At 47.4% G+C, this 16838-nt stretch overlaps 6 protein-coding genes across 6 annotated transcripts; 2 read left to right on the top strand and 4 right to left on the bottom strand.

Moving 5' to 3' along the window:
* Positions 1–353: 353 nt before the first annotated feature.
* PGRI_023810 (5'/3'-nucleotidase SurE) lies at positions 354–1348 on the bottom strand (the record flags this gene model as incomplete). The annotated part of the gene is made up of 3 exons (XM_040790094.1): positions 354–980; positions 1032–1126; positions 1180–1348. 3 exons carry the CDS (start codon positions 1346–1348, stop codon positions 354–356), a joined length of 891 nt encoding a protein of 296 aa, XP_040647047.1.
* Positions 1349–1881: 533 nt separating this feature from the next.
* On the bottom strand, positions 1882–6636 carry PGRI_023800 (putative ABC multidrug transporter; the record flags this gene model as incomplete). Its single annotated transcript, XM_040790093.1, has 13 exons — positions 1882–1976; positions 2029–2472; positions 2527–2686; positions 2748–2954; positions 3008–3318; positions 3384–3477; positions 3526–3701; positions 3756–4649; positions 4703–4982; positions 5200–6065; positions 6149–6284; positions 6334–6378; positions 6433–6636. The coding sequence occupies 13 exons, from the start codon at positions 6634–6636 to the stop codon at positions 1882–1884; spliced, it is 3912 nt and encodes a 1303-aa protein (XP_040647046.1).
* Positions 6637–7144: 508 nt separating this feature from the next.
* On the bottom strand, positions 7145–9142 carry PGRI_023790 (fungal specific transcription factor domain-containing protein; the record flags this gene model as incomplete). The annotated part of the gene is made up of 5 exons (XM_040790092.1): positions 7145–7693; positions 7742–7965; positions 8021–8319; positions 8375–8571; positions 8642–9142. The coding sequence occupies 5 exons, from the start codon at positions 9140–9142 to the stop codon at positions 7145–7147; spliced, it is 1770 nt and encodes a 589-aa protein (XP_040647045.1).
* A 1619-nt stretch (positions 9143–10761) lies between these two features.
* Positions 10762–12534, top strand: PGRI_023780 (putative MFS transporter; the record flags this gene model as incomplete). Its single annotated transcript, XM_040790091.1, has 4 exons — positions 10762–11014; positions 11066–11339; positions 11391–12022; positions 12227–12534. The coding sequence occupies 4 exons, from the start codon at positions 10762–10764 to the stop codon at positions 12532–12534; spliced, it is 1467 nt and encodes a 488-aa protein (XP_040647044.1).
* A 1387-nt stretch (positions 12535–13921) lies between these two features.
* On the top strand, positions 13922–15770 carry PGRI_023770 (putative MFS quinate transporter; the record flags this gene model as incomplete). The annotated part of the gene is made up of 4 exons (XM_040790090.1): positions 13922–14199; positions 14265–14454; positions 14508–14636; positions 14691–15770. 4 exons carry the CDS (start codon positions 13922–13924, stop codon positions 15768–15770), a joined length of 1677 nt encoding a protein of 558 aa, XP_040647043.1.
* Positions 15771–15984: 214 nt separating this feature from the next.
* Positions 15985–16680, bottom strand: PGRI_023760 (uncharacterized protein; the record flags this gene model as incomplete). The annotated part of the gene is made up of 1 exon (XM_040790089.1): positions 15985–16680. The coding sequence occupies one exon, from the start codon at positions 16678–16680 to the stop codon at positions 15985–15987; it is 696 nt and encodes a 231-aa protein (XP_040647042.1).
* Between the last annotated feature and the right edge of the window lie 158 nt (positions 16681–16838).

Below are 16838 nucleotides of genomic sequence, written 5' to 3'. Positions count from 1 at the left end.
GGTATGGAGTCCCGATGAAGTATAGTGGACGATACTAGTGCCTTTTGAAACGTGAATTACAGAATAGATTGCTTTTCACATGTGCCATAGAAAGCTCCGGTGATTCGCCGTATCTTCCTTGGTTTCTCCGATGCAGAATGTCTCAGTCAGCTCATGCGATTTCTCCGCTTACTCAGGTAATTGATCCTCCTTAATTGAAGCTAGTCCGGATATTAGTATTCAGTAGTGGTCTTTATACGTATATAAGGGCCCCCTTAATAATATTCTCTTATGCAACACGGCATGGCTAGATACAACACGTGGTTATGAAGAACTTGATCTGCACATTCTTGGCATCGGCGTTTTTACACCAATCACGGTAGACAAGTCAACAAATTGCCCAGGTTCTTCAAAACAATTTCCTGCATTGTAGCATTGGCGTCGCTCTTTGAAGCTGCCATCCCGACCGAGACACTTGCATAGCATCCAGACGCTAGCGATACTTCAAGTTCGCTTGGCAATCTTGAGCTTCCGCACGTGGTCACATCATCCGGGGTAATAAGTGGAAGTGCAATATGGATGCGGGAGAGGACGAAAGAGAAATCAGCCGGATTGGTGCATTTTGAGTCAGAGACCTTCCCGAAATTGACATTCAACCAGACATCGTTCGGCAGGTACGGTTTGCCAGCAGCAACCACCTGGTTTGTCAAGTTAGTTGCCAAATCGGCATAGACATCACTGTAGTGAGGTCGCGGGGTGGTATCCCATGAAGTCTCGGAGCCAGTTGCACCTGAGAACGCAATAGCGGGGATCCCAGCGTGCGCAGCGTAGGTGGCGGCGCCTACTGTGCCAGAAATGTAAGCTGTAAGGCCAATGTTACTGCCAACATTTGGACCTGCGACCGCCAAGTCCGGAGGGCCGTTGAAGAACTGCGGGGCGCGCGAATCGATTCCATATTGCATCGATGTCACCGGGTAGCTATTGACATATCCCAGTCGGGGCTTTTTGTACGATCAGTCTGTCGTTCTAGTGACAGCGGGCACAATACTGACCTCTGAGGAATTAAATCCCACAGCCGGACTACCAGATGGGCAGCTATTGAATTGGCAAGGCTCAGTCAGGACAGTCGGCGGACTTTGCTTTGACCCTGTAGCGACGGGTCAATAAAGAGGGGATTATATAGGGGAAGCCATAACATACCCTTGCCACTTTGGTTTTCGGCCGGTGCAGATACAACAACCGAATGTCCTGCCGCTCCTAGTGACTCGAAGAAAGAGCGGATGTTCACTTCTGCCCATCCATCATCGTTGGATGAGACGATGTTGACCGCACTAGCAGCCAGAGGGAATATTGCAAGGTGAAACCGCATATTCAAGGTACCCAGGAGCGTTAATAATAGTCTAAAATCAGGGTTCCTTGGACCTTTTTGTATTCTCAGATGCCACTAGTACACACGCATGTCGATCTCCTCGTGATCAAACCGTTGGCTGCCATGTCAACGGCTCGGGTCGAACACGAAACGAACACGAAACGCACAGAAATTAAATCGGTAGATCATGTTCTATCTCACATCCAACTTCCAGGCATCCAATAATTTTTTAATTGTTTTAATTGGGCTGGTGGGACGCAAATTGCACAACTATGCTTCTATGCACAAATATATATTGCAACTTCGTAGTCAGGACAACTCACGGCACGATTCTTACCGATCGGTAGATAACAAAGCGGTACAAAATTCTCAGCACAAGATTAATCAATACCGAGGGAAATGATCCGGTAAAGCAAAGGTTAAAATAGCCCATATCTCTGTCATTGAGCCCCCGCAGAAATTGAAAAAGGAGTGAGGACGATGTTAGCTCAACCAAGGCCCAATCGCCCGTTAGCGAGGTGGCGATCACTTATTCAGAACGGGCACTCTTCGTCTTCTTGCTCCTGAGCTTCATCATCAAGAAGACCAAGGCATACGATGAGATGCAGAATAGTGCGGTGATACCGGTCTAAAAAGAAACGATTAGCATCGAAGCCTAGGTCAAATCAACCAGGGTATACCCACATCTCTCCATGAATAGTATTTTTCTTGAAGATTGAACGTTTTCGCGTAATCAGAACCTTCAGAATACGGACAGAACAAACATGTCCCAGTCGAGTTTCCATCAGCTAGATAACCAGTTTGCGCGGCTAGAAAATCAGTCATGTATTGGCCGCAGGTCTGACCCGACGGCGCAGTGAACTCCACAAACTCCGATGGTTCACACTTGACCTTGACATCCCAGACCACTTCACCAAACAGTCCACCAACCAAGTAGTTGAAAGGATCCAGGTAGTAAATCCAGTATCGCCAAAATGGTTGCATGAGGGAGTAAGGAACCACCACGCCACAGAAACTAATCAGGCCAGCACCGATCACGACGGGATTCATCACAGCCGCAAAATACTCGTTAGGTGCATATGCCGCAATTGCCTGACCAATAGAAGTGTATAGGAGCTCATAGACTGTGTTTGTGTTAGATACTAGAATCAATCCTTGAAGAATTTAGTTCAACTTACAAATCATCTGAAGATAGACATGTCCGGAAACACTAGCCTCCAACGGAAGCCCCGCAGTAAAGTACCAGCATGCAAAGTAGAGTGTGGCGCAGATGATAAGGTACGGAATCTCCGTCAGAGTCTGCGCTCCAATGAAGGCGCTCCAGTGGTAGGTTTTGGACTATATGGAAGCTAGTGTGAGCGCTACTTTCATGCCAGCATTATTCCGCTGGTGTACTCACCTTTTTCTCTCGGGTCTCAAAAATATCACGACTATGCAGGAAGAAGGGCTGCATCTGATTGATGCAGCCCGGGGCGACGAAGATGAAGTTGAAAATCGCAAAAAGTCTCAACTGAAGGTCGAAAGTGCCGTTCCCAATCTTCCAGAAGGTAAAGCCGCTGAAGAGTGCCGCGAAAATATGGAGAATTATCTTGTTCCACATGTAGTCCTATATAAGTCAGCTTTTGTAACCTAATTTGGTATATGCTTGGAAAGCCGTACTGGTGAGCGCCAAATATGAATACTGAGACGCTTAGAGACCATCTTGAATTGGAACCAGTGCGAGGTGGCAAAGTCAGCAGTATCTTCGACATAGTCGGAATTATTTTTGCTGGACTCGTTAAGTGCATCAAGCTGGAAGAGTGCCTGTTTGCGCTCTTCTGACTGGTTCCAGACTTCTATCCAATCCGTTTTGTCCGTAGTACCACCTCCTTGAACAACATCAATGATGTGCTCTGCTGGATTGGCATCTGGAGGGCACGGAGCTCCATTCCGAGCGAAGTAGTCCAAGATTTTGGTTGAGTCCTTGCCAGCTGTTATCATCAACCAGTGATTAGTTCCTTGGTTTTGACTAGTTGCCTCAAGAGTAAAAACTTACTTTCTCCGAAATATGTCATTTTTCCGCCCTTAGCTAGCAAGAGAAGACCGTCAAATGCGTCGAATAGCACAGCAGATGGTTGGTGGATTGTACACTAAGAAATTAGTGGGATAAAAAATATTGTGATATATTGAGAACTTACCAACACGGCTTGGCCGCCATCAACCAGCTTGCGAAGGAAACGCACAATGTTAAACGCACTTTGCCCATCAAGGCCGGAGGTAGGCTCATCCAAGAAGAGCAATGTGGGCTTAGCAACAAGCTCAACGCCGAGGGTCACGCGTTTCCGCTGTTCAATGCTGAGTCCAGCTCCCGGCACTGTGAGGTATTAGCATAGCTGTCCAGTGGGACCAAAACATTAAGCAAACTCACCTCCGATAAGTGCCTCACTGATATCACGCAACTCCAAAAGGTCGATGATATGTTCGACGTAGGCGATCTTTTCATCGTGCGAAACCGTAGATGGCTGGCGAAGAACGGCCGAAAAGTCCAATGCCTCCTTGACAGTGGCTGTCTCGAGGTGCACATCCATTTGTTCACAGTAACCCGTAGTGCGCTGAAAGCTAATTCCAACTGGGCGGCCATCAATCAAGACCGATCCATAGATCTCTCCGCTATCTTTGCGCTGAGCAAGCACATCCAACAATGTTGTTTTTCCAGCTCCAGAAGCTCCCATAAGGGCCACCAGATTTCCGGGTTGGACAAATCCAAATACCTTGTTTAGAAGCTGTTTTTTCTCGCCGTGGAAAGGCACATGGTAGTCAAGATCCTTCCATGTAAAGGTCGATTGCTTGACCGAGCCTAGAAGTGCTCCAGCATCTGCCTTCTTTGGAGACTCTGACTTCTCGTGTTCTTCCTTTCCATGAGTCTTTTCGCTGCCACGTTTGTAAAGCAGAACAGATGATCCACTTTGGCTGTTCCGTAATTCAAGCCCGAAAGAAGTCACAAAGATGAAGAAAATCCAACACCCAATGAGAACACCAAAACTTCTCCAGATGTGATGGACTGAATAACTATATTGCTCTTGAATGTATTTTTCTCCATCAATAATACCTTCGTCGTCGCTTCCAAGGACTGAACACCCACGGTGGGGAGACGCTGAGTTGGAGTATCCGGTGCCATATGGAAGATAGTCGGGCTCTATGCAAGTAAATTTCCGTCCAACAAACTCATTCGCCATGAGTGCTTCGAAGGCATATGCTCCAGGATTGAGGTAGAAGATCCAACGGAACCATACATGCATCTTGTGGAACGGAATAAGATATCCTGCAACTTGTCAGTTTTAATGCTTCGTATCAACGGTTATATTGGAAGCTCACCTCCATAAACAAAGAAGACAGTGGTAAGCAAGCCGGATATTTTGGACGCATTTCCAAACTGCTTGCAAACAGCGCCAACAGCTCGGAATATTTGTACAAAACACAATGTCTGTACAATAACGATGATCCAAAAGGTAAAGAATTTTCCTGCATTCATTTGAAGAGCAGACATGAAGTAAAGGATGAGCGAGAAGCAGGTCACCTGGAACATCACAACTGGGATATCAGTGATAGCATTTGCAATGGCGAAGGCTGTTGGCCGGTAAAATCCGAATCGCTTCTGACGAGAAAGAATCGGCCTGCCCATAAAAGATGCAGTGGTCTCCGACAGACTCTCAAGTAGGAAATATAACACTGGGAAAAAGCAAACACCGGGGCGTAAGAATATTGAGCTCGAATCCTTGTGGTTTCAACTGTCAGCTTGGTCTTCTTAAATCATCTCAGGTGGGGTGTTTCTTGGTTACCTCTGGTAGGTCATAGAACAAACTTCCACAGACCAGGGCCTGGATGATAGCTGACCCAACCTTCACGAATAGCGAGAGCTTATCACCCCAGATAACCTGGAACTGGCGGAGAGCACAAGCGGCAATCTGGTCCCAGAGATTCGCTGTATAAACACTGCTGTTCCGAGGAATATGCTGTTTGCGCTTTTCACTGGATACCGCCAGGTTAAGGTCTTCAACTTCGTAGCTCAGCTTCCCGGGGTCCACAATAGATCTCATTTGTTCTTTGCAGATAGAACTGTTTTGATAGCAGTTCTCGAAGTCCTCGGGTGTATTAGGCACCTTTTCTTCCCATCCGGGCCGGACTGTGCGTTCGGTAACAACAGTGACTGAAGTAAGGAAGTCTGCAATATTGGCACCGTTGGGGCAGATGAATCCTAGATCTTCGAAGTATTTCCTTGCAATATGACGAGGGCCATAGTAAGTGACACAGCCTTCAGCCAGAACAAGGACTTTGTCGAACTGGTCATAAATTCCATTGCCGGCTTGGTATGTAGTGGTAATAATTGTCTTGTCGTTTCGATTCGCTTCGCGTCTGAGCATTCGAGCAAATTCCACCGCTGATTTTGAGTCCAATCCCCGAGTGGGATTGTCCCACATTTGGACTGGACTTTGCCCAGCCAGGACCTCGGCAAGCGAAACGCGCTTACGTTCGCCTCCTGATACACCTCTGATGTACTCGTTTCCCACCAAGTTCTTCTTCGTGTGTCCAATTCCAAGCGACCCAAGGATATCGTCACGCTGGTTCTGCACAAAGTCCTTGCGGTTTCTCAGATGCTCTGGCCGCTCATTGGGGATCTTGTTCCGAAGAGCGAATTTCATTGTACGGTTGACGGTAAGGCTTGGGAAGTGGACATCGTCTGTTCTCAGTGCAGTTAGCATTGAGCTCTATCAATTCCAAGTTAGGATTGCATGCCTTCGTTGTTGAACATGATCTGCTGACGGAACTTTTTGGCAGCTTTGTGATCCATGCTTCCATAGTTAGTTTCGCCCGTGACTTCATCGAAACTGTCACGATCATTGGAGAGGACTCGAAGGAGGGAAGTGCATCCGGAGCCTGGACGGCCCAATACAAGAAGCTATATTGGTTAGTTACAACATTAATATTCTCTGGTAATAGCAGCATACCATCTCCCCTGGTTTTACCTGACCTGCAACATCCTTAAGGATCGTCTGGAAGTCAAGTCAGTATATGATAACTGTATTTTCATGGTTGAATATGCTCACCCTTTTCGGGCGGTCGCCGCGCTTCAGCAGTCCCCCCAGCTGTCGCGGGTCCACCTCTGACCACAGCGTGCTTCCTAAAGCAGCATCTGGTGCTGTAACTCGGACGTTCAGGTTGCGGAAGGTGACTGTGAGTCGTTTGCGGATCTGGCCGTAGCCGTGTTCTAGATCGACTGGTGTTGTTGTGCCAGAGGATGGAGTATCCATGACGGAGGCTTATATGCCTACAATAAAAAGGAACGGCTACTGGCGATTGTACCAGTTGAAGCGAGATTGGAGGAAAGTATCATCTCGAGGCGCAGAAGAACTCTTATACTGTCACCCATTTGTTATCGAATCTATATTTTTAAATCCATATTTCCGAAAGTGGGTCATAGTTCATAGTTCATAGAACACATCACGTATGTATCGCTGTGGCGAACTTATATGGGATATGCCTTCAAACAGGTAAAAGATCTGCGAATAATATCGTGTTAGGGAGGACATCATTGTGGAAGAGTTTCTCGGAAATACTTGCGGATATATCAAAGACCCACTTAATACACAACGGTTTTTCATTGGCTCAAATTGTGTTTCTGAAGCTTCCAGAGCTTCGATCAGATCCACATTCGGATATAGATCCACTTGCACGTATTAAGTCCGTCTCGGTGGAGACTAAATGGATACGGTATGAAGGATTTGTATTCTAGAGAAATTGGTTGGGACGAGGCCTCCATTAAAGGACTGGAGCATCATTCGACTGATAAACTGAAAAGAATGCCTCCAGATCCATGGTAGAGAAATCGAAATCCCAGCCCATGTCAGACTGAGTGAAATCAAGCAAGTCTTCCCCGGAGCCCGTAGACCCTCCGGTTTCAGGGGTTTGTGGTTTTTCCACCTGTGGAAGGTTCCAAGGAGATGTCAGTATGTCAGGCCGCATTCCCAGCGATGGGTGTTGAGGAATTGCAGTGTTGTTGAGCAGTAATCGATGTCCGCGGTCGGGAGTGAGGCCTTGATGTATAGCCATTCCTCCCGAGGGCGCAACTTTATCCCTAGTTGTCTCTAGTAAAGGTGACCATTCGTATGACGGATTGATATTGCGAAGGACGGTCTGCATGGCTGAAATTGTACTTGCGATCGGGTCCCCAGCTCGCATCGTTGACAGGGTTTGCAATGAAGCATAAACCCATGGCAGATAGACAGGCGCGACACTCGGGTTGTGGATGAACTCGTAGATGAGAGTAAATACAGAGCTGCCGAAAAAGTATCCATGGTATCGTAGTTCCTGTTACATGATTAGCAGAAGTTTTATGATAGCATGTGGTCTATTTACCAAGACGAGGTCGTTAACACTTGAAGCTTCACATAGGTGACGGAGGGTCTTTTGCGCGGCATTGATAGCAAGATTACAGGCTTCGTTGAGCCAAGAAGGCGTTTCTCTCGAGCGATTTGTGGGATTGGTGCTAGACTGATTGAGTGTGATATTCCTCTCTCGTTGCCAATGACCGCGAAATATCAAGAACGGGCGAAATGTGAGAAGGAGCGTATGATTGTATACTGACACGGGTTAAAGCGGGCCTAGATAGTATGAGTATGTCAATGGTTAACTTACGGGTGATGAAGATTATTTGTCGAACCCCAAGGGAGCCCGGCTGTATGCTATCGTCAAGCCCATGGCCCAAAGCTTGCTTTAGATGTGGTTCAAGACCACGGATCTCATTCGCAATAGATCGAGCAACCCTCCACATGTGCAGAAGAGACTCATGTCGCTGGCTATATATCTCATTGACAGACCGAGTGATAGTTTTGCAGAGCTGCGCTAACAGGCGAAGAAATGGATCCTGCGCATACTCGATTGCGACATCTCTAAGGGAGAGGGAGCTAGGGCGCCCTGTATGAAAGCAGAACCAGCTATACATAAGGTTAGTGACTTCATCAAATATCGGACTGAGGGTGGTAGATGTACGTTTCATAGACATAAATAGACCAGAAGGTTACCCGTCGTTCTTCAATGTTTTCTGGGGTTTGATCTACATCATGAGGAACATCCTTATGAAGACCTGCTGATAACGCTTTGCGACAAGCAGAACCCAAATGCAAGAACGTTGAGTTCGGTCGACCTTGTTCGTTCTGGTAATTGGCGTAAAGACCACAAACGTCAGTCTACACACAGAGAAACAGGAGTATAATGACTTATCATAAGCATAGATATTTGAATAGTCTGGAGATTCACCACGTCATCGAAGGCGGTCAACGAAGCCTTGACACGCTCGAACAACACATCACCCCAGGCAAAATGAGCTGTGCCGAGTGCCGCGGTTGCCATAACAAGGAGAATGATCGCTTGGGTGAAAGCATCTAAATGATCTGTAGGCGAAGAATGGTACATTCGGTCCAGACATTGCTCGTAATATAACTTGGGGCGAAGTGGCATCAGATGATAAAGGCTGGAGAGATATCGCGATAGAAAAAGCTTAGCCAAGTCATACGGCAAGAACATCATGGATAAATCCCCCGTCCCGGGTGATTTGTGAGTCTCATAAAAATCTGGGGTTCCGAAAAAAATGCGACGGAAGCTAAACAAGTCCAAGCCAGCTCCGGCTTCCTCGACCCCGCCAGAGGGTTCAGGCTGGGAGGTAGGGTTCGAGACCAGATCTCGGTAGATATGCTGCATAAGGGAGAAATGAGAGGTAGGACCATAGTACAGCTGCATCTGACATGATGGCGATGCCATATGTGTTGCAGACACACTATTTGGGAAGTCATTCATGACAGAGGTTGTGCGCTGCCCCGATGGCAGCACTCCACTTGCGGAGTCGTGATGAATGAAATTCCTCTCGCCAACTTCCTCATACTCATGTTTCTTGCGCCGATGACGAATGTAGTCTCTGTATATACAGGGCGTATTTCGCAATTGGCAAGTTTTGCACCTGATATTATATTAGCTCAATGTATTCATTATCCGAACATAGACTAGGGGATCTCACGGAGTCACGCCATTGCATTTGATTTTACGTTTGCGGCATTCCTGGCATGCACGAGGGATTCTCCAACCCGACGGAGTTTTATCCGACGCTTCAGACATTGATAGGGACGGATATATTAAATGATGTCAAAACTCCTGTCAGTGCACTTGGACAACTTTCATCCGTTTAATCCGAGAAACTTAGCCGCCTATATCCGAGTCACGTGATGTACATTCATATCACCATGGATAATATTTATATTCCACGGCTACGAACATCGGAGAAGCGGAAAAGTCAGGAACAATACTGGAGACTCATATTTAATTATCTCGGAATTTCCACTCTAATCATAATTAGGTACCATATCACGTGCTTTATGTCTTACCAACGAGGCACTAATGTTCTCTAACAGCACTGAAACTAGCTCGTTACAGGTCATCATGCATGAATTACCAAGGAGTACGGCGTTGTTATGAACACTCTGATAATAGCCTGAAATCTTCCAATAGGGGAATCTTCGGAGACCTTTGCACCGGGGTTGTTTCCGATCGGCTAGGTTGACCTCGTCCGTGCGTCCCCTAAGGCGTGCGTATTGGAAGACTTGGCGTTTTGGAGACAACGCTTGACAGAATCTGGGGTTATGGTTGGCCACGATGACAATCCAAGAGATATTCGGATGAGGAAGGTCGGCATTTCGTATGTTGACATCTACCATAGTCACATGACAGTCCTCTACATAGCAGACTCTTATTGTTACTCCCTACTTCCCTTCAGCATACTTCTGCAGTTCTACAAATTCAGCAACATCAAAAATATCATCCCTTTTTTCGTGAACTCATCTTGTCTGTTGACTCGAAGATCCTGTAAACTGGCCCCGTTATATACAATTTATCCCCACAAAACCTAAGAACCAGAATCCGGGTAGATCCACAAGTCTGGGGAAAACCTCCGAATAGCCTAAACCGGACACTTTGTGGGGGAAGGTTACAAAGTGCAATGTGCTTAGATGCTTAGACTTTATCTGACTTCTTGGCCTGTTAAAAATCATTTTATAATTGGACCTCCCAAGCAGCCACCTTTAACTCTTACTACCGATTGCCAAGGAATTCCTGACTAGTGCCCGTGTCAGACTGAGTCTCTTCACTTGGCAGCGGCAGTTTCAGACTACAAGCGATGAGAAAAGCCGAATATTAGTTCGGAGGGAGAATAAATCCGTGATCTCCCAAAACCCCAGATGTACCGTCTGTCTGTCCAGATTAGGGTTCTGATTGAGCTATATAATACCCGGTTGCCCCTTGCTCTATAATCCTGTGCCAGGATCCCTGTCTCAGAAATTCTTACCACCCCTTATTCACCTCAAGCTCAACTCACTACCCGGTACTCCAACATGGCCGACGCCGAGAGGGGCACTACGGTCATTGGAGATGAAAAGGTCATTTCAGATCATAAAGAGGGTATGATGAGGGATGTCGCCCATGATGCCGCAGAGAGAGGCCACCTCGCGACAGATGAATATGGCCAGCCACTGTTCCAATTTGATAAGGCCGCCGAGTCACGGTTGCGACTCAAGATCGATTTATACATCGTTCCGACTGTCGCGCTCATGTATCTCTTTTGCTTCATCGATCGTGCCAATGTTGGTGTGTGGCCAGCCCCTCTTGTCACTCCTAGATTTTTGATTTTTTTTTCAGTTCAAACACTAATCCGTTTCATGTCCGAAATAGGCAACGCTAAATTGGCCGGCTTCGATAAGGACCTTGGACTTGTGGGCTATGATTACAATGCGGTGCTCTCGATATTCTTTGTCGCGTATATTGCCTTTGAGATCCCCAGTAATGTCGTGTGCAAAATAGTCGGGCCAGGATGGTGGCTCCCAGCAATCACATTGGGATTTGGTATCTGTTCGGTCGCCACAGCTTTTGTCAATGATATGCCCGCCGCAGCTGGCGTCCGCTTCCTTTTGGGGTATGTGTCCTGGATTTTGCAAACTCGACAATGCTGACAACGCTCCTCTAGCGCGTTTGAGGCCGGTCTAATGCCTGGAATCGCATACTACCTCTCACGTTGGTATCGACGAAGTGAACTTGTCTTCCGTCTGTCGTTATACATTGTTATGGCTCCCCTCGCTGGAGCGTTTGGCGGCCTTCTGGCTTCAGGTATTCTGTTGCTCGATAGTTTTGGTTCTCTCCACAGCTGGCGAATGATCTTCGCGATTGAAGGCATCGTGACAATTGGAATTGCTGTCATCGCATTCTTCACATTGACTGACCGACCCGAGACAGCGAAGTGGCTCTCCCAGGAAGAGAAAGATCTAGCAATTGCCCGTGTTAAATCTGAACGTATTGGCACGACGGAGGTTCTTGACAAGCTCGATATGCCTAAGACACTACGTGGTATCTTCAGCCCAGTCACCTTCGTAACCGCGTTTATCTTCGGGATGAACAACATTACTGTTCAGGGTCTTGGATTCTTTGCGCCTACCATTGTTAGAACCATCTACCCTGACGCCAGTGTGGTGTCTCAACAGCTGCACACAGTACCCCCTTATGTCGTCGGGGGATTTTTCACCTTGTTATTCCCCTTCCTCAGCTGGCGATTCAATCATCGCCTCTTCTTCTTCGTTATCAGCCCGCCGCTAGTGATGATTGGTGAGTCTCACGGCCCCTTGGGCAGCCTTGATCCCAGGACATAAAGATTGCAGAGCATGTGTTGTTCCAGGCTAATCATCGGAATTTGTGTAGGTTATATTATGTTCCTAGCTAGCACAGACAGTATGGTAAGGTATGGGGCCACCTTTATTATTGCCTGTGGGGCCTTCCCCCTGGGCGCTCTATGTGCTGCACACGTATCAGCAAATGTGATCTCCGATACCGCGAAGTCTTCGGCTATTGGAACCACGATCATGTTCGGAAATATCGGTGGGCTGATCAGCACCTGGTCATTCCTGCCCTTTGATGGGCCCAACTACCCGATTGGTAATGGACTCAACTTGGCAACTTCAACTACGAGTCTAATCCTTGGAGGCAGCCTATGGGCCTATCTCGTATGGGACAATCGGCGCCGCGCACGTGTCGATGTCCACGGCGCCCTAGCGGGACTATCACAGAAACAGATTCAGGATCTGGATTGGCGCAATCCTGCGTTCCGCTGGGAGCCATAGCCTCTCTAGCTCAACCAATCACTTCTGTCCTGTATCTTAATTTTCCGATGTCATGAACGACTCCACCCCATTGCGCACTAGCCTTGGTCTGGAGCATCTCATTTGATTCAAATTTACCTTTCTGGTGCTCCGATTCTCGGATAAAGACGTACGTCATTTTAAAGCTTTGTTGGCTCCAGCACGCGTAGAAGTGTGAGAAATTATGAAACAACCCGTTCTTTTGATATGACTCTCTAGATCCAGCATTATTCTAGCCCATTGTGACACTATATGTAGCTTGTAAGAGAAAGCGACTTCGAAATGTGCACCTGATTCCAAAGGATGCATCCTGCAAGGATCAATATCTCAATATCATATTGTGGAAATAAACGCCGAATAACGGACCAAATGGTCTAGAGCTGTCCTAGTTGCTTCCTAGTATCGTAGAGATTAACAAAGAATGTCTCCGGGAGATTAAAGAACATCGATATATGCCTCACCGAGAGTTAAAAATTGCGGGGCGTCTCGGTGCGTTCTTCTCCGCGACATCATTCGTCAAAGCAGGTGAGAGGAGAAAAGTGATCGGCTTATCAAAGCGCACCCCACGCCAAGCAACGGTTCATCTTCCCTTTCCAGGCGGAGAATGGGGTAAACTTGATCTGTAAACCAATTATCAGTTTTGTATCAGTCAACGATGGAGCTCTACCTTTTCGCCCCCCGCCATAAAAGGCTGGCATCTCCCTTGTGGACCTCACGATCCTTGCAAGCCACATGCGGCACACACACATTTTCTTCGGAAACTGTCCGAAACTCACCGTCAAAGTTTTATGGAGGAAAAATAACCTTGGCGGTTCAGGTACTTCAGTACTGCGCGCCGAGTAGAAGGTCAACACTGTCTGAGAATGTAGATGCGAATATCCGAGTGAAAAAAGTGAGATGCAGCGACCCTGCAGTAATCCTGCAGTAAGCCTGCAGTGATCAAGTGAAGCCGAAGATCTGATTCCAAATTATGCGACCATGTGGTGGTTCGGGTCCTCGGCCATGTCCCGTTCAAGACACCCCGGGAAGAGAAAGACGGCGACTCCATCAAATTAGATTTGAGACCCAAGCTCTCTTGGCGTTTTCCCCCAACGCTTAGCCTATCGCGATGTATCATGCGTATAGCACGGCTCATTTTCACTATAGGGACTTTCTTCCTCGGTCATGACAGGATTCAGGAGTGCTCGGATTGAGATTTCCGGTATCACCCTCCCCCAGGATTTCCCCGCATATCGTAGACCAGGATTCCATAGCTATAAATACCGTTTGTCCCAGCTTATATTTGTTTTGCTTCCCTTTATTCTTACTACCCCGGCTTTGCCTTTGATATTATCCCCGCATTCAACTACATACTTGAGTGTTGCCCACCATGGCCGGCGGAGCAAAGAAACCAGTCAATATCTTCCGCCTCAAAGACCTCGGTGAGCCTAAGGAGGTCTTTAACTGGCGATTATGGTTTGCTGTCATTTCATTTGGACTGATGGGCGCTGCCCGCGGTGTTGATGAAGGTTTGATCTCAGGCGCATTCAACTCTAAAGACTTTCAACATTACATCAACTACGACTCGTACAGTGAAGTGGAACAGACCAATATTAAAGGAAATGTTACTGCAATGGTCCAAATTGGCTCCGTTGGAGGTGCTCTTTTGTGAGTTTTGCTTGTTCTCTATTGTTTCGGATGTCATGTCGCTAACCTGCTCTGTTCTTACATAGTGCATTCTTAGTTTGTGATCGCATCGGTCGTATCTGGGCAACTCGTCAACTTTGTGCTATATGGATTGTCGGAATTGCAATTTTCATGGGCAACGGGGGTAGCTTGGGTGCAGTCTATGCTGGTCGCTTTATTGCTGGACTCGGTGTGGGCCAGACAGTTGTCGTTGCTCCTGTATATCTTGCTGAAATTGTGAGTTTCTCGTCATCCAAGTCATATTTTTTATCAACTAACATCAGCAAAAGGCCCCCGCATCTATTCGTGGTCTCTGTACTTGTGTCTTCACCGGCTTTGTCTATTTGGGTATTGTACTCGCATATTTTGCCAACTATGGCTGCGAGCTCAATCTCGGTGACACGACTCACAACCGATGGGTATGTGTGACCTACCCTGAACCACTTATATTACCAATACTGACTTGAATATAGCTCGTCCCCACCAGTCTGCACATCATGTTTGCCGGCATAATCTTCATCCTCTCCTTCCTCCAATACGAATCACCCCGATACCTAGTCAAGCGTGGCCAACTCGACAGGGCCATCTCCAATCTCGCCAGAATTCGTGGCCTACCAACCGATGACGAATATGTTGTACGCGAGATCGCCGGTATTCAAACGACACATGAAGCTGAGATGGAAGCCACAATGGGATCCGGCGCGATCGGTGTGATCAAAGAAACCTTCCTAGTCCCATCAAACCTTTACCGGGTCTACCTCACATTCATGGCTCAGCTTCTCTCTCAGTGGTCCGGTGCCGGCAGTATCACTGTCTACGCGCCAGACTTGTTCAAGTTGCTGGGAGTTACAGGCAAGAACGAGTCTCTGCTTGTCACTGCTGTGTTTGGAATCGTTAAATTGATTGCCGCAGTTGTGTGTGCTCTTTTCTTGGTCGACGTCATTGGACGCAAGCGAGCCCTTCTTCTTGGTATCACTCTACAAGCACTCTCCATGATCTACATCGCCGGCTTCTTGACCTCCGTTCCCGACATGGGAGTCGTCGATGGTTACACAGTACCAGAAGATAAGAAGGGCGCTAGTGAGGGAGCTATTGCAATGATCTATGTTTCCGGATTTGGATGGGCTCTAGGCTGGAACTCGATGCAGTATCTTCTGACTGCAGAGTTATTCCCTCTGCGCATCCGTGCTCTTTGCACTTCTATGGCTATGACCCTCCACTTTGCCAACCAATATGGCAATGCGCGCGCCGTCCCCAACATGCTTCTCCCTGTGGCAAAAGGTGGAATTGACCCCAAGGGTACTTTCTGGTGCTTTGCCGCCATTACCATTATCGGTGGTGCCTGGGTCTGGTTCAGTATCCCGGAGACGGCAGGTCGTTCCTTGGAGAGTATGGATCGTCTCTTTGCTTTGCCATGGTACAAGATTGGCCGGTATGGTAATAAGGATGCCGATGAGCGTGACCAGATTGTAGATGAGAAGATGGAGATGGCGGCGGAGTCGCATGGAATGTCTCAACATGTTGAGAGGCAGGATAAAGAGGGCCGGGTTTGAATGTTACTTGGGCTGTTATCTTTTTTTTTTTCATATTAGATTGCTCTAGTTTCTATTTTCTGGACACTAGATAAGGGTCATCTATTTTGAATAACGACACTATCATGATGAATCAACTCCTTTTGAATTATAATAACCCGTTCTCTACCTTTTACCGCTGAAATACATAAGATTGGCTTATGCCATTTTGTTGCCCACTCTTTTCTCCGTTCTTTCAACTGTCCGTTGACATCGGCCCATCCAGAGGGATGATCACAATCCTCGCCTTGAGTGCAGCCTTATCCCGAGTTTCCTTAACAGACCTCGCAGATCCACTTGTGCGAATGTCCATCACTTTCATGTCATTCAAGTATTCATCCGGCAAATCGACCCGGATCAAGACACCCCTAGGCCGAAAGAAATTCTCGTTCCATTGCGAGATATGTCGAGCAAGGTGTTCACTTCCTCCAGCCAGCGCCGAAAGCAGGTTTCGTTGTTCTTTTCGATTTCTAGTGAGACGGGCAACGAATATCGCTGGGATAGCGCCCAGAAGGCCAACCATCAGTCCGCCCACTGCCATTACACCTAGGCCTTTGCCAACCACGGTGGTCCATTGCTGACGTGAAAGCTTAGCTTCATCACAGACAACTTGTGTGAACTGTGTCCAGTCTTCTTTGGATATGTCGTAATGAGATAGTTCATCTGGATACTCGAATCCTGATGTGCAGGCTCCGGATCTGGATGGTACTTGTAACCCCCGGCTAAGAGCAGATGCAATGGCAAGCCCGGGCTCGTTTCGCTCGGGTCGGAGGATCAAAGGAGGGTTGGCTTTTTCATCGAGGAAGTAATTGAATTCCTCCGATGGGGAATACATTGGTGGGTCCTCATACTGGCCAGGTGTGTTCATGGTTGGTGGAGATACAGCTAGCATTGATGTGATGGAGTGTAGAATTTGCCGGTGCTTTTGTTCGCCGTTGATATTCGATGGTTTTAGGGTTTTTAAAGTACAAAGCTGTCCTCATTGCAAATATTTATATTCCTGCTAGTCGATCTTAGGCGTCGTAATTCCAACAAAGCATCTACTGTCCC

This window comes from Penicillium griseofulvum (genome assembly GCF_001561935.1).
Source record: "Penicillium griseofulvum strain PG3 chromosome Unknown contig_80, whole genome shotgun sequence".
Classification (NCBI taxonomy): Eukaryota; Fungi; Ascomycota; class Eurotiomycetes; order Eurotiales; family Aspergillaceae; genus Penicillium; species Penicillium griseofulvum.
The sequence above is the reverse complement of the archived record's forward strand: the minus strand, read 5'-3'. Positions and strand labels throughout refer to the sequence as shown.